Consider the following 24,009-nt stretch of genomic DNA (forward strand, 5'->3'; position numbering starts at 1 on the left):
CAATATGTTTTTATATTTTCTTTTAAAAATAAGGCTTTTTTACACAACATATAAAAAAATCAGCGACACGTCTGCATTGTTTTAAAGTGACAGTAACATGGTCTCGAGTGTGATAAATCTGAAATTGTTACTTGTGAGGTCACCGTATATTGAATATTCTAACTCAATTCAGTTATATATTTAATTCGAGTCTTCCAGATTATTGAAGATACTTGGCATTTCTGATTTAAGTAAACATTTGCTTGATTTTCATGATTTCTACCATTCATGATTATATTGTTCACACACTTTCATACAGAAATTCTCCCACAGTGTACACAAGCAGCAAGTACCAATGTTAGCCGACTGTGATTCCTCACACCGAGCCAGTCGGCCTCATTTGACACTCTCTATCGTTGTTTTGAAACAACTTCTATCGCACCACCACCGGAGGCACAGCACCATTCCATCATCTACACACATCTAGGTACGTACACCTGTCTACGAACAGTTGCTTCTGTCCGTATGTTTGCCAACCAGATTTCCACTTCTCGGTCGAAATTATGATGAATGTTTAATTAGGTTCTCCACCTTGTTTAACCATGATTTTTTCACCAGAACGGATCTCCTCTTGACGGATGGGAAAATTCCTTCCACTCCCAGCAGCATGGCAGCCTATGGGAGTATAATTAGGATGCATCACATTTCACGCCATCAAATAAACAAAAAGGTTTAGTGGCAAAAAAGTGGAATTGGAATGGCCAAAAAAAAAAATTACCTCAGGGACCAGCGATTCGATAAGAAGGTCATGGATTTATTGACAGTGCTGCGTCGGCTGTCACTCGGAACAAAAGCGGTCCGCGGTTATAAAACTGAAAGCAAAACGAGCCCCCGCTCGCACCTCTGTTCAGAGCCAGGACGCAAAAGCTGTAAACAACGATTGTTCATTATTTAGATTGGCATCGCACACGACCGAAACGGATTAGCTCCTGCGAAACCGGCCGATGATGAATTGCACCGGTTCTTTGGTTGGACAGGATGGGTGCGGCAGGAGGGACTGAATTTTCATAAAGTTACAACCAGGTGAGGGAGGGAGGAATTTATATTTTGGACAGACTGCTTGCTGATGTATTGGTACTGGATATTTTATTCTGCAATTACCTTTGATGAATATTTTAAAACTACAACTGTAGTTTGTTTTGGTGCATCCTATCTGATTGGAAGAAGTGGAGTCGTCATTGTATTTTCCCTGCCATTTTACATTAGACGACGACCGCTTTCTGTTATCTGAGCTGATGTATCAAAATAGACTTGGATTGAAATTTGTTAAAATGCAGCAAAGTAAATTTCACCGAGCACTCCGAATGCGATGCCTCCGGTAAAATGTGTAACGTCAAATTGGCAATGATTGAAAAATCATAGCTCAGCAATTTATCGATCGATTTTATTCTATTGATATCGAAAACAAAAATCCAAAGTCTGTAGTTTCAAATGGAACAAATAGATTTGGATTTTGTTAAAAAACGGTTGAACAATGCTTTTTTTCAAACATTTCAAGTTTGCCGTTACACATTTTACCGGAGGCATCGTGTTCGGAGTGTTAAGCTACTCATGGAATCAAACAATTTTAGCTACATCAAGCAAATCTGCAGCTAAAATTGTTTGGGTGGGTTCTAAGGTTTCTCTTAAGTTTTTGGTGCTTTCCTGTACTTCCTTCAATTATTAAGAACTTTTCGGAACTTCCTGAATGTTCCGGAAATTTTCCTTACATTAATGGAGTTTTCGTATTTTCCCATTACTCCTTGAAACTTCTTGATAGTTCTACACTGAAAACGAATCTTACTCGAAGCGTGAGTCACTTTTACTCATTCGTATGGAGAAATTTCTAAAAGCGTAGATTACTCATGCGCAGAGAGGCTCACTTTCTGAGTTAGTTTCGTGTTCAATGTGAAGTTAATTGAAGTGCTCTGAACCCAAATGATAGAACTGATTAGGATTCGATCTTGCTCGACCTTTCCTTTACCTTCTTCTTTTTCTTCTTCTTTTTCTTCTTCTTCTTCTTCTTCTTCTTCTTCTTCTTTGCATTCCAAGCTTATTGCATATCGCATATTAGCTTATTGAGTGCTCTCAACTTAGTGTTCAAGATGAACTTCCACATCTATTAATTGAGAGCTTCCGATGCCTGTACCATTTTTGCATTAGTACAATTGTGTGTCAAGTATAATCAGGGAAGTCGAGAAATTTTCCAACCCGAACATATCCTATAATGGACCCGGAATTGAACCCAGCCACCTCCAGCATGGTCTTGCTTTGTAGCTGTGCCTTTACCGGCTGAGCTAAGGGAGGCCCCTTTCCCTCTGAAATTCTTTGGACTTCCCTGAAGATAAAGCTCTGGATTTTTTTTTTCAGGAAATAATGGGACTGTCTTGAAGCTATTGAAAATTCATGTTTAATGGTTCCCGCTTCTTTTCGGTATTCATGGAACTTCTCTTAAGAATCCGAAATGTTCCAGAAACTCTCGAATCTTTACTAAAGTTTTCGGATATTTCCTGAGATTCCCTGAGTACTTTCATGAAAGTCCTGTAATTGCATTGTAATTAATTGCTCTGATATTCTCTAATGTTATCGAAGCTTTCATTGACAATCTCTTCGGAAGTGCTTCACTTAAGTTCTGAAATAAATGGAAAAGTCCATACAATTTTAAAACATATCTGAAGTTACTGAAATATTTTTAAAGTTTTTTTTAACTTCTCTCCTCGATATTCCCAGAACTTCTTATTTTTTTTATATAATATTGAAATTCTTGAAAGTGTCCTAAATTGTTCGGAACGTGCGCTTGTAGGTTACTTAATTTCCCCAAAAGTATTTACTTTATTTATTTACTTCATATTTATGGCTTTGATACGTTCCTTCTGAGTTAAATTGAGAGCATTCTCCACCTCTACCTTTTTTGCATTAGAATTACTGGGTGAACAATCATATTCTATGTCCAGGGATGTGGAGACATTTTCCAACCCGAAAATTCCCTCGACTAGACCAAGAATCGAACCCAGCCGCCTGCAACATGGTCTTGCTTTATAGCTGCACTTTTACTGACGGAGCTAAGGGAGCTCCCCTGGACTTTCCTAAAAATCTTGAAATATCCCTGATGATATTGGAACTGCCTTCTAGATTCCCTGCAAAGTTTTACAGTTTTTCTCAAGGTCTCAGGACATCTCTGAAATTTGTTTGACTTCCTAGAAGTTCTTCAAATATCCCTGAAGTTCACAGAGCATTTTTAAACAATTTGAAATGTCTCTGAAGCTAATAGAACCACCTTGAAGTTCTTGAAGCTCTTAGTCCTGTAGCTCTGGGAGTTTTCCTTTTGGATCCATAGGTTGTTCACAAAACTACCCAGACACTATCGGAACTTCCTATCAAGTTTAAGGAAGAGTTATTATTTTTGTGAAATTTATACGCTACCGATGATAAGTTTAAGGACACCCCAAAAAACCATGCAAATATGTTTTGTTCAATTTTCGATCTCCAAAGGTTATTTGAATGGTATTAATGGTATAGCATAAGGGAAGGTCCATTAATTATGTCATGCATATTTGGCCCATTTTTAATCCCCTCCCCGCTTTGTCACATATTTTATATGGACCCTAATTGTTTTTTGTAAGGCTCGTCACAGTTTACAAAACCCCCCCTCCCCCCTAAAAGTGTGACATAATTAATGGACGATTCCTAAGTGTTCTACTACTACTTTTATTTCGAAATTTGGCCAACCCAATTCTGACTTCGGTTCTGATCACTTTCCAGTGTCGTCTGTGTGTCTTTACAGACAGATGAAGGTTGCAGGTTCGTGTGTGTCTTTACAGACAGCTTCGGGCTGTGACATCAAGGACAGGATACTAGAACATGTAGATGATAAATTTGTTTATTCTTCAGTTTCAATTAGCTTTTATATGTATTGACAATTTCTAACTTCTTTTCACCTCTTGAGAGAGCTGGACTAATTCGTGAGTAATGTTTCAAATGCAATGTATTGTGGTGAATATAGATTCGAGAGGGAATGGGAGAGAATGGGAGCGTAGTACGATGCGCGAGTGAGTCGTTCTAATTTCCCGCGCCTCGACTAAGAACTAGGTTAAAACAGTGTTGTAATTGGATTCCTTTTTGCTTCTGCTACGTTCTTGGACTCGACCAATGTTACCACTTATAGTGTATTGATCGTGAGGAGTGATGGGAAACAGGTCTGTGGTATGGTTGAAATGTTGCAATGATTCAAGTGTAATGAATTGTTGTTTTGTCAAATGTAAGATGGGAAATGTGAACTAAACCTTCTAGTGGAAATTGGTTGGGTAAGGCATGCAATGGAAATTTATGATGTGCTGTGTAACATGGGTTTTGTTAGATTGGTTTTCTCGTGGGAAAAGATTTGTATGAGGAAGGTTGGTTACACCAGTAGCCTTAGAAATATCCAAGTAATAATTTCTATTCTTAACAGCTCTACTTTCAATTACCATAGAGCTTATTGGGAGCAATATCGACCGTTTATGGAACATAACTTTGAAATGTTGGACCGATTAAGATCTTCAAAATCATACATGATCGAGTTGAACCTTGAATAAATATTCTGAGAACTTTTTGGAAATCCCTAATGACTTGCCAGTCTTTGAAATAATTTCTGAACAATCTGTTATTTTAGAGAATAGCTGATTTGTGATTTGAATTGCTGAGCATTTGTTAATCTTCAAAATGATTAACCTAATCAAGCTGAAGTCTTGAAATAATCTAGATAGAGCTGGAATTAGGGCGTAACAGCTTTTGTAAACAATTTCTTCTCACGATGATATCTAGCAATTCAAGGCATGCCCACACAAACCATCATTACCGTCGGGTAGGGGAAGTCTTACCCTACATGATGGTGATGTTGATTTGCTTGAGCGAGCCTTGACTTTCAAGACATCATTGAAAGAAGTAATTGTTCACAAAAGTTGTTACGCCCTAATTCCAGCTCTATCTTGAAATATTTTGAGGATTTTTTGGAGATTTATGATCACCTAGGGATCTTTGCAATAATTTCCGAGCAAGGGAAATGTGATTTGAATTGTTGGGCAGTAGAAGATCTTCAGTATAATACACGATCCAGCTGAAATCTTGAACAAATAACTTGTCGACTTCTGTGAGGTCTAGATATTTGTTCAAGACTTCAGGTTGGACAGATTTTTTTCTGAAGAATTTTTACTATCGATCACGCCACGTTGGAAGATCTAATCTAACTGGATATTGATAAACCTTGAATAAGGTGTATCAAGTATTATTCTGAAGATTTTTCACTATACAACAATTGAAATCTCAATGCTTAAATATTCTCACATTAACCAGAATTCTGATACACTTTTCCATGGAATCAATTATCGACATATTGCCCGCTGGATATTTTTTTTTATATTTTTAAGATTTCTTGTTTATCGGGTTTTATTCTGGAGATCATAAATATTCCAAATAAGTAAAGTCATAATCAGTAAAAAAAATAGAAGGGTATGTGCCTAGGGGCACAAACGGAAGCTTTACGTCGGACCGCTAGTGGACGGAAGAAATGTGAAGAGCATTTAGCTCTTTAAATTGATCGATCATCTATTATCTTAACTCTTTCCGTTTTTGAATTGTAGGCGTACCATATTTGTATTATTTTTTCAAAGAGAAATTGATGAAGAGAATCGATGAAAATCACTTGCACCCCTGCTGCTTTCAAGTTTTGCTACAAGATTACAACTCTGGAGAGCATTTAGTGTGGTCGTTGGAGGTGTGTGGTTCTGATTATGGACAAAAAGGCACAGATAAATTCTATTCGAACTCTTTACTGTAATAAGATTGTTGGCCCTGAAAAGAGCCGTTGGTGATGATTTAACCTCCGAAACCGTACAGAGTGCGTCTCTGTCGCTTCAAAGCGTAGATAACATCCATGGCCGCTTTCGCTTGGCGTGTTCAGTGTAGGTGACAGCATAACGGGTCTCATTTTCCAGGAACACCTTCAGCACACCTCGTAGATCAGACTGGAGATACGTTTGACACCGCCACGGCGAACCAGACAACGGATGGTGGTTTTCACAAAGAACCTTGCGATGACGCTTGGCACCTCCTTTACCAGACCCTTTCCTCCTTTACCAAGACCAGTCATTGTTGCTTGTTAGGTAGAATATTGAACTTCCTAATCTGCCACCACCTTCCTACTGCTGCTATTGCTGCTTCTTCTGCCTGCTCACCACGCCGTCCGAAGAGAAAATGAGTTGAGGCTGGACAGCAACGCTCTTTTATATCTTTTCAGGTTAAAGCAGAATGATGTGCAACCAATTGGTACTCGATTATGACGACTGGGTTTGGGAAGAACGTGTATTTTTTTGAAACCAGTGATAAAATTATCACTTTTTATTTGTACATTGGACAATGTTTGACATTTAACACTTTTTCAATAGTTTCTTATTGAAAATCAACAGTTGTCAGTTATCAATGCGTAGAAATATTTCTGATCGATTGGTGATAAAATTATTGAAATTGGTCCAGGGACAACTGAGCTATTAACGTTCAAAATCTTTCATTATGTTGTTACATGTTCCATTTTTGGTTTTTACAAAGTGTACCCCCATATAGAAATCACAGACGTAGTCCTACGTCAAAATATCACAATAAAATCCTCTGGATATACAGTGAACTCTCCTTTACTTAATTTCTCCCTAACTGGATGGAAGTCTATGCTACTTGGACCATTCTTCCCATAAAAAATTCCCAAATTTACCTCTCTATCTCGATATCCTTCCGTAATGGTCCATTCAATATCAAATTAGGACGAAGTGACTCTATATTTGAATAAGATTTGCATAAAGCCCTCTAGATGTTTTTTCAAGACTTATAGTTCACCATGTATCTTTATGAAGATCGGATTATGAAAGAATACGAATAACATTTTGCAGATATTTTTTTATAATATCCAGCAATATGAAATTATTGCAGACTATTGAGGTATTTTTCTGTAGACCTCCAATAGATCATCATTTCAAATAACATTTATTGGATATTTGCTCATAATGCCATGTTGACAAGTTCGTCATCTTAGATTCCAAAATGGTGGTGAACAACGAGTTTTGACATCTACACGTCGCCTTCGTTCCAAAATTACCCATATTGTGGGTGTTTGACCGTTTTTTTAGAAACCCGATGGCCACCATCTTGGATTCAAAAAAGGCAGTGGGCATCGAATTTTAACATGTACACGTCGTTCTCTTTCCGGAAATACCCACAGGGTAATTGACAGTACATATTTCTAAAATCGATGGCCACCATCTTGGAATCTGAGAAAATGTGTGTCGATTTATGTTGATATAACTGGTTCTCGGCAATTTGGTTACCACATTCTTAGATTGAGCCACTTTTTGAAGGCTATTTTTTTATTTATTTATTTTAATATTTCTCATCTGACTTTGATCTGAAATTTGATAATTTGATGGGGAAAAGCCGAAATGGCGTAAAAACCCCACATCTTTTCACAATACACAATACAAAATACAAAATTAGGAACATAAAATTTAAGAAACATGATGTCAGCAGCAGTCAGAAGCATAAAATGTGTAATTGGCATGGTCCATCGTTGGAAGCAAACCTCGTCGTCAAGTAAAATACAGAGAACATGAAACAAAAAAGATCCAGGCAGCACATTTCTTAAGCTGTGAGAGCATTGGAATGTTACTTACCTGTTGCAAAATGCAATTTTGCCCATCATTGCACGTCGAGTTATTCCAATTTTCAGTAGATTTCATCCCTCGTGCAGACTTCGTTAAATTCGGTTACGAAACGCAGCCGCAGAAATGTTGAAATCGAAGTATTCGTAGAAGCTGTTAAAACTAGCAGACATGAATCTTATTGGATCATGCAGGCCATAATTTGATGCGCGCGTCCCAAGATGTAAGAAATTCCTTGTCCGCAATGGTCGTTCAGGAGCATAAATTTCTAATTTTCCTAGCATACTTGGAGAGTCGATACCGCCCAAAAATACCTTAGCAACAAACACTGCTTGAGCGATAGTGCGGCGTAATGCATAACGTACGAATTTTTTTCTGGGCACCAGATGACATCTCCAAATTCCAATATGGAACGCACGAGAGAACAGTACAGTGCTTTCAGGCATATTGGATCACGGAATTCATCAGCAATCTTGAAGATAAACCCGAGTTGTCTATTAGCTTTAGCGAGGATCTCAGAATAATGCAGCTTGAATGTAATTCCAGGATCAAGCGTAATTCCTAGATCGCGGATACTGCTCACTCGTTGCAAAGGTTCATTGTTGATTGTATAGTTGAACTTGATTGGCTTCTGCTTGCGATGAAAAGAGATGATGCTGCATTTTTGAATACTCAGCGTGACGAAGTTTCTGGAACACCAATCCTCAAAGTCTTCGATCATATGCTGTAACTGTAAACAGTCAGTAAGGCTTCGAACTACAACATAAATCTTAACATCATCTGCATAGAAAGAAAGACAGCCAGCCGGAATAATCAATCCAACCTCGTTAATGAAGATTGAAAATAGCAACGGTCCTAAGTTGCTGCCTTCAGGGACACCGGATGTATTGGTGAAAGAGTTTGATTGTGCTGCTCCGATTTTCACGATTTGTCAAGTAAGACTTCAACCAACGAATGAAGCCCTGTGACACACCAAGCTTATCCAGTTTAGCTAGCAGGATAGCATGATCAACTCGATCAAAAGCAGCCTTCAAATCCGTATAGACGACATCTGTTTGTGCTCCTGCTTCCATATTACGAAGGCAGGAGGATACGAATGGTGCTAGATTTGTAGAGACAGATCTCTTAGAGTAGAACCCATGGTGGTCCGGAGAAATATAGCTACAGCAGCTTGCAAATAGGGCGTCATTAATGATTATTTCAAACACTTTAGAGCAGGCACAGAGTGAAGTGATTCCGCGATAGTTTTCAATTTTGCGCTTTACTCCTTTCTTGAATACTGGGGACATAAAGGAAGATTTCCAACTCCTAGGGAATTCACCTTGCTGCAGTGAAAGGTTGAACAACTTCGTTAATGGCTTAGTAAGTGCGGAGGAACATTTCTTCAGGATACATGCGGGGATCCCATCAGGACCAGCAGCAATCGAATGTTTCATCTTGTTAATGGCAGACTCCACTAGCTCCTCGGATATCTTAAAGATGTCGAAACGAAACACATCATTTGGCGTGTCTCTGGTTGCCTCGTTCACTTGATCCGCTGAGGCAGTTGTGTCGTTGAAGGCGTGTCTACCAGAAGGTTACATTTCTCGAATGGAGTGCGCGCATGTCTATCTCCAAGAGAGATTTCCGTAGGAAGGCCAACTTCGTTTCTCTTAGTGTTGACAAACGACCAAAACAATTTAGGGTTGGTGCAAACGTTGTGCTGCATTCGCCTAGTATACCGTTTGTAGAAAAACCGATTATACTTCCGATAGTTGTTGCTAGCTCGAGAAAACCATTGTTTTGTGAGAGCGGTGCGTGTTTGACAGTATTTTCGAAGGGCTGCTGATCGCAGTCGCTTGAGGTGACGGAGTCGAGCGTTTGACCAAGCGGGTTGTAAAGGAGGTCTTCGTATTTGTTCAAGCGCATGAGTCAGTGCAAGAAAGTCTGCTTTGCGGAAATCAAGAAGTAGCACATCTTCGGTGGGTTCAAAGCTGATGGGAGCATGGAGGCTGATGGATGTTTCCAACGCGGGGTGATTGGCATCAAGACTTATCAAAGGATCTGCAGCTTCAGATACCAAGCATTCCGGGAGAGCGAGCTCGTTCGCCAGTACAACGTCAAGCAGTCGAGCATTCCTATTTAAAACGGTGTTGATTTGCGCTAAGACATGCCAGGTTGAAACCATCAAGTAGAGTGCCACATGATGCAGATATACTTGAACGAAGAACATCAACAGTTGACAGCTGATTGTTCATGTCTGTATTCCAAATCAAGCCAGATTGGTTGTAATCACCGAGAAGCAGAGCCAAGTCATTGTTGTCAAATCGAGATAACACTGCGCCAATTGAGTTGACATGGTTTTCAATGCAGTTTAGGTCAGATTTTCGGTCCGGTGGTAAGTAAATAACCCCCACGCTAACTGTTCTGCTCGTAGTTTTGATCTTAACCCACAGTTGCTCAAGCGAAGCAGTGATCGGTGTAGGGTCGAGATAGCAATTTAAGCGCTTTGCAACAGCTATGAGTATACCACCTCCACGAGATTTAGTGTTGTTTAGACGTCTACGATCATTGCGAAATACTGTGAATAAAGGGTGATACGGTCAAAATTTGGTCAATATCAACTTGACGTATTTCTTTCAATTTTGCATTTAAAAAACCTGAACACCCCTCATTTTGAAGGTGTGTGTGTGTAGAATGTTGCTCCTATTTTGATTTTGGAATTCACTCTTCAGTTGTCAAAATGCCGTCCAAGCAAGAAGAGCAGCGTATCAAAATTTTGCTCGCGCATCGCGAAAATCCGAGCTACTCGCACGCAAAGTTGGAAAAATCGCTAAAAGTTGCCAAATCAACCGTTACAAATGTAATTAAAGTGTTTGGGGAACGTTTGTCGACAGCCAGGAAGTCTGGATCGGGGGGAAATCGAAAACCGGAAGCCGCTGAGACGACAAAGAGAGTTGCCGGTAGTTTCAAGCGAAACCCTAACCTCTCTCTCCGAGATGCCGCAAATAAGCTGGGTGTATCGTCTACAACCATGCATCGAGCCAAAAAACGAGCCGGACTATCGACTTACAAGAAGGTAGTGACTCCAAATCGCGATGATAAACAAAATACGACGGCCAAAGCGCGATCCCGGAGGCTGTACACGACGATGCTAACGAAGTTTGACTGCGTGGTAATGGACGACGAAACCTACGTCAAAGCCGACTACAAGCAGCTTCCGGGACAGGAGTTTTATACGGCAAAAGGAAGGGGAAAGGTAGCAGATGTTTTCAAGCACATGAAACTGTCAAAGTTCGCAAAGAAATATCTGGTTTGGCAAGCCATCTGTACCTGTGGCTTGAAAATAAGCATTTTCATAGCTTCCGGGACTGTCAACGAAGAAAATTAACGTGAAAGAGTGTTTGAATAAACGTCTTCTGCCTTTCCTGAAGAAACACGGTTGTTCCTTACTGTTTTGGCCGGATTTGGCATCTTGCCATTACGGTAAAAAGGCCAAGGAGTGGTACGCCGCCAACAACGTGCAGGTGGTTCCCAAGGACAAGAACCCTCCCAACACGCCAGAGCTCCGCCCAATTGAGAAATACTGGGCTATTGTCAAGCGGAACCTAAAGAAGACCAAAAAAACTGCTAAGGGCGAGCAGCAGTTCAAGGCAAAATGGCTTTCTGCGGCGAAGAAGGTGGACAAGGTGGCTGTACAAAATCTGATGGCAGGGGTCAAGCGTAAGGCCCGGCAATTCGGATTTGGAAAAGCGGAAGCCTAACTGAATATTTTTTCTGAATTTCATACTAATTGAACTTGAAAAAGAAATTTAATTTGATTTTTTAAATAAACGATTTCACCGATTTAAACGCGTTTTCCCTTGACCAAATTTTGACCGTATCACCCTTTAAGCTGCCGAAAAGTTGCAATGAATTGATTCGACCGTCAAGCCACGTTTCGGTAAGCACCACAGCATCATAATTGCACTCGAGAGCAGCCAGGAAAAATTCATCAATCTTCGTACGTAACCCACGAACGTTTTGATAGTAGATCAGCAGTTCACCAGGTGATCCAGATTGAAGCGCAGAAGTACGTTGTTCGGCTAGTGACGATGGTTGACTACCGATGGATAAATTGCCTGATTGCACAAGCTGGAAGCCTCTCTCACCAGATCTTATCATAGAAGTAGCTCTAAGACCAGAAGTTCCCGAAGAAACGTGCTTAAATTTTTGGCTCAGCTCTGGTACTATTTTCGGTCCCAAGCTAATCGATGCACCCCTCGAAATATAGGGAAATCCACGAGTCCCTCATTTTACCTGTCAAACTTTCATAGCGAATCAAAACAAACATAGTGTAGTACTAGAATTTCGACTAGTACGGAGTACGTTAATCGATTATTGCTTGGGACCAATAGGTTCCCAGTTGTGAGCCAATTTAAAATCGTTAGTTTCCACCGGTTGATTCAACTGAGTTGATCATTTGACTTGCCTAGTCTAAACCCAGTTTTAGTAAAGTAGAAAACTGATATTGGCCCTTATTACCGATGTCACTTCACAGTTCAGTGACAACTTATCACGCACGGCGAAACTATTTCATTATGGGCGGCACAGTCGACTGTCAAAATATATGAAAATAGTTTCCCTATTGTAAAAATTCTCGCGTTTCTATACAATCGCCTGACGAATCAGGTGCTGGATCGCGTTTGGCAGAAAAAATGGTTCAAAAAGTCCCCATATTACCTCCTCTTGCTTTAATGTTATTTGCTTGAAGGGCGAAATGAGAGGCTAGGCTGATATTACATCCCGTAATCCCAGCAATCTGAATGGCCGTCGTGTGCAGCCTCGATCAAGGGTGCTCGAAATTTCTACGCCCACTTAGTTTTGAATAAGAAAAAAAAATGTTGAGGGTTGTGTCCAAAACACGACCGCATTGTTGACGTAGAACTACAAGATTATTTTCCTGCTTGATTAAATAATATATAAATGACAAAATAAATGGTTAAGAAATTTAATTGAAAATTGAAAACCCTTGATATTTTTCACAGATGTCCCTTGGAACTTTCATTAGAATTCACTTGAAATTATCTTTCTAATTTCCTCAAAATTCAAAACTCTCGGAATTTCTTTGAAGTTCTCATAAGAACTCTCTTCACATTTTTCTCGGAATTTATTTAGAATATTCATTAGAAATTATCCTGTAATCCTCTTTACAATCGTCATGTAATTTCACACAGAACCACCTAATAATTCTACTTTGAACTTAAACAATTGTTTTGGCAGTTCTTCAGAATGATTGTATCCGCAAATTCTAGTAGTTGAGAAGATTATTATTTTCCAAATAGAGGACGAAGTATATGTTTTCCCGGTTCGTCATCGAAACTCACGTACTTCTCCCGGTGATTTAGAATTTCCGGCTATTCCCGATTTCCCAGTTCACTGGTCACCCTGTGTTCAGTATAAAATAGGTCTTATCCATCTGAATAACATTGCTAGAGATAGCAATCTTCGAAACACAGAAAACGAAACTAACTCAGATAGTGAGTAACTTTTGCTCATTCGTAAGGATGCATACCTAAAAGCGTTGGTCACTCAGCGCATGAGTAAAAGTTACTCACCCTCTGAATAATATTCGTTTTCAGTGAATGTAGACTGCTTAAGTAAGCCTTTTGAATCAAATGCTACTAGCGCTGCAAAGTGAGTGAATTCTGAACTAAGAGGCCAATCATGCAATAGGTATTTTCCATCCGAATAACTTCACTAAACACAGAAACCTGCTTTCTGGCCGTGTGTGTGTGTGTGTGTGTGTGTGTGTGTGTGTGTGTGTGTGTGTGTGTGTGTGTGTGTGTGTGTGTGTGTGTGTGTGTGTGTGTGTGTGTGTGTGTGTGTGTGTGTGTGTGTGTGTGTGTGTGTGTGTGTTTTTATTCAATCTTACTTGCCTGCAGTGGTATTATAGAAGAAATTTTCTTACAACAATCCTTGATGTTATAATTTAAAGCAAGTTTAGTCCGGGAGTTAGAAATCGTTGGCTCCATTGCAGATTCAGTAACCCATTTCAGAATGTCTGGTAATTCACGTCCATTCCGAGATTACTTTCCCATACAATAAGCCCCGCATGTAAACACTACCGTTATCCTATGGATAATGGTACTGCAAACACACTTCCAGATTTCGAAATGTGATGTTTTGAAATCCGGCGCGTGTTTAGTAATATATGGAAATCTGCATTTATGATTGATTTATTATCAGATAGATCTTACCAAATTCTGCCTCCAAAAAGCACCACCTAACCCGCGGTAACCTAAAAATTCTTCTGCGTTGTTTTTACAACCGAACACAACATTTTGAATCACATGCGAAGCTTTTCATTTGCACCGAATTTTTGCCTAACACCTCATTCGCGTGCATCCTCTGGAATGCAGAACTCCAGCACCAAGAAAAGAAAAAAAAAATACTCGCTAAAACTCTTCTTGGGAGGGAGGCAAAGCACCAAAAACAAGCGAAAATAAAAACCGATCAACGCTTCACCACAGCTACTCGAAACAAATTCTTGCTCCAGAGTTTTCACGTTAGTTACAATATCACTAAAAAGTTTCTTAAACCGTGATGGATCCTAATTTACGCTTATCCACACGAGAAAACTAATCTTTGACCGATCACAGTAGAACTGGTAGTTAATTTTCCAAAACAAATCAAACAACGCAGGTAGCGCCAAGTCCTCTGATGCTTCCAAACATGATGACTCATGTATTCTTTCGCGATTCTAAAACTTCTCGGAAAGTGAGAAAACCACCAATCACACACGTATAACCGTCCGGGAGGCAGAGTGCCAGCGCTAACCCGGCAAATGCAGCCGAAAACTATGAAAACGACGCACGCACAAAACAGAGAGCAAACTTTAAACACAACCGTATCCAAAGGGGTTCGAAACTGCACTCGAGAAACCTGCTTTCTGGCCGTGCTGTCAAATTAAAACATGGAATTTGATGCTAATGGCACACTGAGCTTGACTATCCAGTATCCAATTTCTAGCCGAGATGGCAAGCTAAATCTCGAGCTAAATACATTGAAAACAAATATTACTCAGAGAATAAGTCTTTTCTTACTGATTTGTATGGAGATTTTTTGACGTCGGACTACGTCTGTGATTTCTATATAGGGGTACACTTTGTGAAAACTGAAAATGGAACATGTAACAAAGTTATGAAATTTTTTGAACGTTAATAACTCAGCTTCCCCTGTACCAATTTCAATAATTTTAACACCAATTGATCAGAAATATTTCTACACATCTGTAAAAATTATTAATTTACCATTTTTAAAAATGTCGTGTGCAACTGTTGCTATGATTATTAAAATTATCACCGATTGCCTGCAAAAAGCGATTTCCCTATCACAGATTTAAAAGTTGAATTCCATCCGGTCTCTCCAAACGGTGTTTATTCATGCTTTTCGTGAATCGCTGTGGGCCATCTATGTCAAGCGCGTCATACTCAAGAGTATAAACAGAAAGAACACCGCTCAAATTTATCTTCCCACACAAAACACAAGCTCCTACTACAGTTAACCAATAAGATTTATTATATAAGACCACGTAGTCCTGCGTCACCACTGCTTACAACCCCATAGGGCTGTCCCCTGTATTTTTTTTTAAATCTTAGGTTACTCATGCGTTGAATAACCTACGCTTTAAGAAAAAAATTCATACGAATGAGTAAAAGGGACTCACAACAGAGTAAAAGTTATTCACTCTCTGAGTTAGTTTCGTTTTCAGTGAGCAACGCAACCAACACCCCTGTTTATCACTTGGCAGCCAAACGATGATTGCAGTCAAACTTTCTAACGCTTACTTAAGCATTTGGATTATCATTCTATGTCCCTCCTTTTTTCTGTATTTAGCTGTTGTAGGTGAATGAATAGAAAAATGCTACGATGCCCACGCTGCAACGAAGACGTTCGAGGTCGACCCGTCCAACGTGTAACGCTGAATGATTATGCGACTTCGGCTTGAACAACACAATACGAGAAAGAAAAGACAACTGGCTTTTTACTCTTTAATCTCTATCTCTAACTCTATCTCTATCTTACGCACTTCAAATCGCCCAATCACGAGCTGGTTCGCGTTTGACAGAAAAGTGGTTCGTTTTCGCCCCCCGTATTGTCTCCTCTTCCTCTTAGGTGTTGTTAGGGACCCACTTTCTGATGATTGTGTTAGGGATGAGCACCTTGTGGTCGAAGAAAATGTATGAGAAATTTGAATGTTTCCATATTTCTTAATTTTTTGCTATTTAAATATCTAGCATTTATAGTGTGTGACAAACCACACTAATTTAATAAAATTGCCGAATCCAAAATAAAAATTGCCGAGTTACAAGTCGACATACAAATCATCAAAATCCATTGATTATTGGGCCAAATTATTTGCATTTAAAGTCCAACCAATTTTCGTTGCATTTTCCTGAATCGGCAAAGACGTAGTCCTACGTCAAAATCAATTTTCGGAGCTGGTTGCTAATGGAGTAACCATGAGTAACCACCATAAATCCCTACGAATTTCAATCACCAATCTAAAGACAAAAAAAAAAACGATGACAGCACCGTTTCACTACGTCCTCAATCATCATTTTCGCTCAAACAATCGTATCGATACAAGGTAGGCATGAGGTAATTGAATCCTGCTCACGGGGGCTCCATCCAGAATATCAACACCAGAACAATCACCATCGACACCCACGATAGGAGAAGGAGCAGGGAAGCGAGGTCGATCGGTGCTCGGTGCAACAATTAATCATAATATAACATCGCACCACACCACAATCCGATTAATGAATGCGGCTGGAAATGGGAGGAAAATGGGCTATGAATGAGTATCCACTTACTATGCGTATCAAATTTCCTGATTATCGTTTCAATAAGGGTCGTCTTGGGAGCGACGTGTCCTCTTCTGACAGGCATTTTTGCACTTGTTCTTTTTTTCCTTTCCTTCCTTTGGTTGCTGTTGCTTCTCTTTTCTTCTTTTTTTTATTTGCCGCTTACTTTGTTTTGCGAATCACTTTCTCACTCACTATTCACTACGAGCGCGTTTTGCAACGAATGGGGTTAGGGGAACTTTTGTTTTCGCACTTCTAGTCGTATTATAAGTAGGCTAATAATACGAACGATATATTGGTAAATTTCACTAAGAAAGAGAGCACTAATAACTTCTTTTTTTTTGGTGTGTAGCTTGGTAATTTTGTTGTTGCTATTTTCTACTGCTAATATTACTATTGGTTACGGGTGTATTCGTAGTATTTAGTTGGAGTAACGAAATGATTGCATTGAATTTGGGTATTCTGCTCTACGGATCTGATCTAGTAGTTGTATTCGACGATAATTTATTTTGCTACTATTTCTTTATTTTCTTCGTTGAAGGCAACAATTCACTATCGATTATTTGCTGTATTTTCTTCTTGCGTTATTTTTTTCTCGTTTTCGAATAAATCCACTTCATTAACACAAACACGTGAGACCGACTTGCACAGTAGCTAGAGAACCCGCACCAGTACTAGCACTTTCTCTTCATAGTAGGTCGCGCTCCGATGCTAAATCTTTTGATTCTTCCATGCTGCCCTCGACGGAGTGGGCTTAGTAGCAGTCGTCGTCGTCGTCGTCGTCTTGGCGGTTTTCGTCGAGTTTGCCAAACACAATTTCGATCTTGGCAAACGCTGGCTCGGCTTCATCTTTCCGCCTGCCTCGGCATCTTCTTCCGCGGAACGGGGTGGCCCAGCTCAGCAGCTCCTCAAACAATCGGGTCTAATCCGATTGGCGTATTAATTTCAGACTCACTCAGTGTTGTTATTATTTCGACTTTTCGCTGAGCCAGACAAGTTCAGTTCTGCTTTCATGCACTTTCCGTGACTGCAAAAAAAAAAGAGAAAAGAAAATGAGAAATCTAGGATAACAATTAACCTCGCACTGGAATTCCACCATGGCACTCCGTGAAAAACAGGGAGATTGAGGTGGCAAAAATATTTGAACCAAAATCGCGGACTCTGCTCGTGCTCTCCTCTCTCCCTCTCCCGGCCACTGGAGTTGAATACTATTTTTTACACTCTTCCAACCAACGAATCCTTGTTCATCTGTTTGTAATTTATTGATTGTTTATATTTATTATGTTTTTTATTTTACCTCAGCGCTTCGGGAAAATAGCAGCAGCAACGGATGACTATCCTTGAATGAATGAACCCCGGCCAATGAGGGTGAGCCCATCGAACAATGTTCTCCATTGTTGCAGCTCGAGCCACCCTAGTCCCCCTCATTTTATTGCGATACATTTTTTTTTTTTACATGCCGACAAGTGTTTAAAATTATTTGATTCGTCAATCGACAGACAATGTTTTATGCATCCGTGAGCAACAGAATGTAGTGCAGCGAGTGTATCATAGTAGGCGAAACTAAAAAGCGGTGGACGAATTTGAACTCCCAAGTGGGACGCGGGGAAAGCTCGCAGCAGGCGCGGTGTGACGCGATGAGAAGGAAGGAAACAAAGGAATATGGCTTTTGCCCATCAGGGAAGGATCATGGAAGTGTATATTGTAGGTTGCTGGCTGAGCTTCCTACACAGCTAGTAGTAGATCAAAATGAAATATTGGGTCCGTGATTTTATACATTCGGCCATGACGGTCGAAATTGATATCGTTACTGCCTACGAGTACCGGAAGTAGCCTTCGGTTGTTTGGCGATGGTCTCGTGACATGATGAGGCACCTAATTTTAAGGGATTCCCGTGGAGCGTTAAAATTTATTAGCTTGAAGTGGGTTAATTTGCGTGTCTGGAGAGCATCGGTTGTTGTGAATTCAAGAACTGCGTTCTATAGGTGGTTCAGGTTTGCTTGCATTTATAAACGCTATTTCGTCCTGGGAAGCCAATGTTCATCAATTACGTGAAAAACATCATAGACAAATTGCCACAACTTTATTATTCCATCAACCTTTTTTGCTCATTGATAACATTATGATATAAGAATTAAAAAAATGCACTGAATCCTGCAATAGTTGATTTTACATGATCATTACAAAGAGATACAGAGATCGATTGATCTGTACGTAATACTCAAGGTGTTAAACGAATATATTTTTAAGCAGTTTTTTTTTTAAACTGTGTTCAAGTGTCAGCTTGGCTGATAGTGGGGTTAGAAATTTCATTCGTTTCCGATTTCAAGCAGTCATGGACGTGATGGTTTGAGGATGTTATGAATCTGTTTTTAAAAATCATCACTCGTGTGACATTTTCTAGAAGCTGAAATCTCCACGATTGAATTAACCATTTATGTTTCGCTATATTAAAAGGTACAAAGGAACTAAACTCGTTCTAGGGGCTGTTCATAATGTACGTAAACAGTTTTTTAGAATTCTTACCCCCGCCCCCTCCCCCTGCGTAGACAATTGTACATACAAAATTTTTAAAAATTGTTTGGGTCGTGGATAATTGTCAACACCCCCACCCCCCTAAACTGTCTACGTAGTTTATGAACAGCCCCCTAAATCAAGGCATATACGCATCGCCAGGCTTCCAGAATTTCTTTAACTCAAACGTGCGTGCCAGCGGTGATACATTTTCGTGACTAATGTGGCTGGTAATTAAGGCAACGGGAGAAAGATTTCAATTTAACTATGCTAAGTTGAAGGTTATATATGGGTAGTGTATCCTAAATATAGTGATAACAATAAAGCATGCAAGCGTTCAATCTTTATGACCATTAAGTGACAGTTACTTCGCCTCATCCAGTATATTGAAGAGACCATCGAGTTAGGGAGGATATTGAGATAGCCTAGTCTGTATCTCCAAGTTGCAGGCGGCGGGTTCAATTCCTGATCCGGTCTAGACAAGCATTCGGGTTGAACATTTTCACGACTTCTCTGGGTATAGAGTATCATTGCTCAAGTAACAAATTTGGGTTTATTATTGTCTTGTAGACCATGGTTTGGACCCTGTGCTTTGGTCAGATATCGTATAGGGCGTCGTTGTGCCAATTTGGTCGTGGCACATTTCGAATATGAGAGAGTGATTGCAGTTTGCTGAAAAGTGCCTGGGTAAAATGCAAGTACTTTCGATGATTACTTGTAGCTGTTACAGTGAAGATATACACCCATATTCTCGTTTATGTTTGAACGTGTTTGTCATACAGAAACATTTTTATTTGATTTTATGTGGTATAGGGTTTCGGGCGTGGACGGGCATATGGGTGATAATATTAAGTTTACGTTAGGATAACGTTAAATAATTGAGAAATGTGTCGCTTCAGTTTGAGAAGCACTTCAATTCGCAACCGATGAACCATTCTGAGGGCCCACATTACTGTGCAGGTGCCGTTTGTTTGCAGGGTCCAATATTGGGCAGTTTGATGTTTAAAATGTACCATCAGTTAAAATTGTATTTTTCAGCTTTATCTTTATACATTCGTAAACTCCGTACAGACTATGGCTTATATCATGTAATATGGGCTTTTTTTTTCCTTTGGTTTGTTTTTTTCCGTCGATCTTGTTTTCCGTGCTGAGCACCAATGCTACCGACGTACCAGGAAGGCAACTCCCACACCTGGACCCTACCTATCGACCCATCAACTCATGAACCGGGGACCAACGGCTTTACTTCCCATCCCAAGGAAGGCGTGATCAGAGATGTTATGCCTCAGAACATCCCGGCGGCGCCGACTGGGATTGAACCCAGGCCTGCTGGGGTGAGAGGCAGTACTGTGCATCATCATAACGGTTATTGTACCTTGACGGTCATCCTTATATAACCGTCACATATCAAAAATGACGGTCAACTAGCATATCACTTGGAAACACCTTTACCTCACTAGACCGTCTTTATCATAGCCATATATGACAGTTAGATTAAATGACAAGGAGAGAGTAGCAAAATCATTCACTCACTGATCATCTCTGTTGTACATTTAAAAGTGGGAAGTGAGAATAATGCTCCCTCATTTACCTGTTCTTGTTAAAAGCTGTTAAGTTCAGAACATACGAAGCATTTTGATGAAAAAGTTGGATTTTCATTTTCCTTGTAACAAATAAATATGTGGGTGCTGTTACGTTACAATGTAAAAAAAATATCCATTTATCTTCAAAAATGCAATTTCTTAACTTGCCACTATCACTTTTTTATATTCCATCGGCAATATCAATACTCTCTTACGTACGCGTCATTGCGTACGATGCTTAATAAAGGGTGATACGGTCAAAATTTGGTCAATATCAACTTGACGTATTTCTTTCAATTTTGCATTTAAAAAACCTGAACACCCCTCATTTTGAAGGTGTGTGTGTGTAGAATGTTGCTCCTATTTTGATTTTGGAATTCACTCTTCAGTTGTCAAAATGCCGTCCAAGCAAGAAGAGCAGCGTATCAAAATTTTGCTCGCGCATCGCAAAAATCCGAGCTACTCGCACGCAAAGTTGGCAAAATCGCTAAAAGTTGCCAAATCAACCGTTACAAATGTAATTAAAGTGTTTGGGGAACGTTTGTCGACAGCCAGGAAGTCTGGATCGGGGGGAAATCGAAAACCGGAAGCCGCTGAGACGACAAAGAGAGTTGCCGGTAGTTTCAAGCGAAACCCTAACCTCTCTCTCCGAGATGCCGCAAATAAGCTGGGTGTATCGTCTACAACCGTGCATCGAGCCAAAAAACGAGCCGGACTATCGACTTACAAGAAGGTAGTGACTCCAAATCGCGATGATAAACAAAATACGACGGCCAAAGCGCGATCCCGGAGGCTGTACACGACGATGCTGACGAAGTTTGACTGCGTGGTAATGGACGACGAAACCTACGTCAAAGCCGACTACAAGCTGCTTCCGGGACAGGAGTTTTATACGGCAAAAGAAAGGGGAAAGGTAGCAGATGTTTTCAAGCACATGAAACTGTCAAAGTTCGCAAAGAAATATCTGGTTTGGCAAGCCATCTGTACCTGTGGCTTGAAAAGCAGCATTCTCATAGCTTCCGGGACTGTCAACCAAGAAATTTACGTGAAAGAGTGTTTGAATAAACGTCTGCTGCCTTTCCTGAAGAAACACGGTTGTTCCGTACTGTTTTGGCCGGATTTGGCATCTTGCCATTACGTGCAGGTGGTTCCCAAGGACAAGAACCCTCCCAACACGCCAGAGCTCCGCCCAATTGAGAAATACTGGGCTATTGTCAAGCGGAACCTAAAGAAGACCAAAAAAACTGCTAAGGGCGAGCAGCAGTTCAAGGCAAACTGGCTTTCTGCGGCGAAGAAGGTGGACAAGGTGGCTGTACAAAATCTGATGGCAGGGGTCAAGCGTAAGGCCCGGCAATTCGGATTTGGAAAAGCGGAAGCCTAACTGAATATTTTTCCTGAATTTTATACTAATTGAACTTGAAAAAGAAATTTAATTTGATTTTTTAAATAAACGATTTCACCGATTTACACGCGTTTTCCCTTGACCAAATTTTGACCGTATCACCCTTTAGATCTCAAAACTGACACAACTCTCAATTGACAAGCTCACGAGAATTAAATAATGTCAAAACAAATAACTTTTCAACATGGTTACGTTTCAGGACTAACATCAAATGTTTCCACTATGGGATTTCACAAATTTGACAGTACCCTCTTAACTGGTCTATAAATTTATGGCCCTTAACAAACTTGAACAACACATACGAACTTTGCGGCTGTATTGCATATTTTACAGCTGCCGCTTACATCGCATGTGTTTGTTTTGCGTTGGTTGTAAGCGTGTGAGTGAAAATTAGCAGACAACAGAAAAATGAAAAGTGAAGTAAAAAATCTTAGTTTTTTGAATTGCTCCGAAAAATTGCAAGGACCATCATGGAACCAACAGCTGGACCTTCGACTTGTCAGTGCGCTGCGTTTTAAAAGCAAATGAACAAACTGACGTTTGACAGAAAATAAGCATAAACAATCATGATAAAAAATTCAAAGTAACGATTTGCAGATTTCTTTGTTGATGGATACCAATGGTTGCTTTGATTGTTGAAGAAAATGTGTATTTATAATGAACCGTGCAATAATTCAAGACCAACAATTGCAAAGGCCCCAACTCCATTTTGTAAACAAACCTTGCAAAGCCATTTTATCGCGAACCGAAGTCCGCCAACACAAACGAACAAAATTAAAATGTAGGGAAAATTCTCCTCTTCCCGATTCTGATTTAGGTTTGTGAATGTAGGTTCCGTTTCAATATACATATGACATATACAATGACTTGTTCAACAGTTCAACGTTTGATTACTCAGCAACAACACCTCTAGCTACAATTCATATTTAGAGGGGAATTCCTATTTACGCAAGGATTTTTTTACGGATCTCTTGATACTTGGGAATCGGTAATGTGGATACGATATGCGGTCCAATGAGATGTATACAGGTGAGGAAATGATTGTAAAATGGTATTCGTGTAGTGCAAAATATGTTATAGTGTTTGTGAAGTATACCTTCCGTGACGTCAAACTCCACTTTTTTCATGCCAATTTTTTTGGAGTTTTTCGTCATCACCGATTGTTTACCTCTTTTTTGCTACTAATACCAACAAATACCCTCTTGTGCCACACCTGTATATATCTCATTGTATGCGGTCAGCATCCTTATTATTCGAGCTCAAGCGTCACGGTATCCGTAAAAATAAATAGCTGCAAAATCTATTTCCATGAATAAGCATTCTTGACTGCAGGTAGTACGTGTTCATGCAGATATGAATTCTCACAATAATAATTTCTGGTAAGACTTTTTCCTTGATACATCTCAACTATCGCCTTATCCGTGATTTAGGAAGAGGAATGACCGTCATAACCGTATTTATTAATGAAATGAGATGACGGTCAATTTATATGACTTTTTATTTTTCCTCGGTGATATGATGGTACCACATGATAGATGTTAGTGATATTGCGAATGGGTGAGAAAAGCAAAAAACGATATCTCACGGTTGTTGTATCATACTGGTGAGAAGTTTTACGGAGAGAGGGTTCTCAGTTGTTTTGATTATTAACCGTAGGAATCTCTTTTGTCAATCTAAAGGCTGTCAGTACCGTGATGCAACTCAGCACTGGTGAGAGGTAATCACGCTTACCACTACACCACCGGCGCCGTTCGGCATGTAATATGGGCTGTCTTGCAATGAGCACTCATACATCTAGTTGTCACTGGAAATCCTATGTGTGAGTGCTCATTGCGGGACAGGTTATGTTACATGATGTAAGCCATAGTCTGAACGTACTATTAGGCGTTTCTTAGAAGATTATCATGTTGGTGTACGCTGATTCAAAGAGCAAATGGTATGGTAACATTGAGCTGTCCATAGTTGGGCGTTGTTGAACTTGT

The 24,009-nt window shown here is 39.9% G+C and overlaps 1 protein-coding gene across 1 annotated transcript in view; it reads right to left on the reverse strand.

Annotated features, from left to right (window-relative positions):
- The window catches only part of LOC135708171 (potassium voltage-gated channel subfamily H member 4-like), a 205,885-nt gene that overhangs the window by 142,121 nt on the left and 39,755 nt on the right, over positions 1 to 24,009 (reverse strand). Inside the window, exon 2 of the mRNA XM_065230172.1 lies at positions 16,538 to 17,555. Coding sequence (XP_065086244.1) covers positions 16,538 to 16,613 — 76 coding nt within the window. The 5' untranslated portion in view covers positions 16,614 to 17,555. The remainder of the gene's footprint in view (positions 1 to 16,537; positions 17,556 to 24,009) is intronic.

This window comes from Ochlerotatus camptorhynchus, unplaced genomic scaffold (genome assembly GCF_037179485.1).
Source record: "Ochlerotatus camptorhynchus isolate MF236.1 unplaced genomic scaffold, CSIRO-AGI_Acam_v1.1 ptg000328l, whole genome shotgun sequence".
Lineage (NCBI taxonomy): Eukaryota > Metazoa > Arthropoda > Insecta > Diptera > Culicidae > Ochlerotatus > Ochlerotatus camptorhynchus.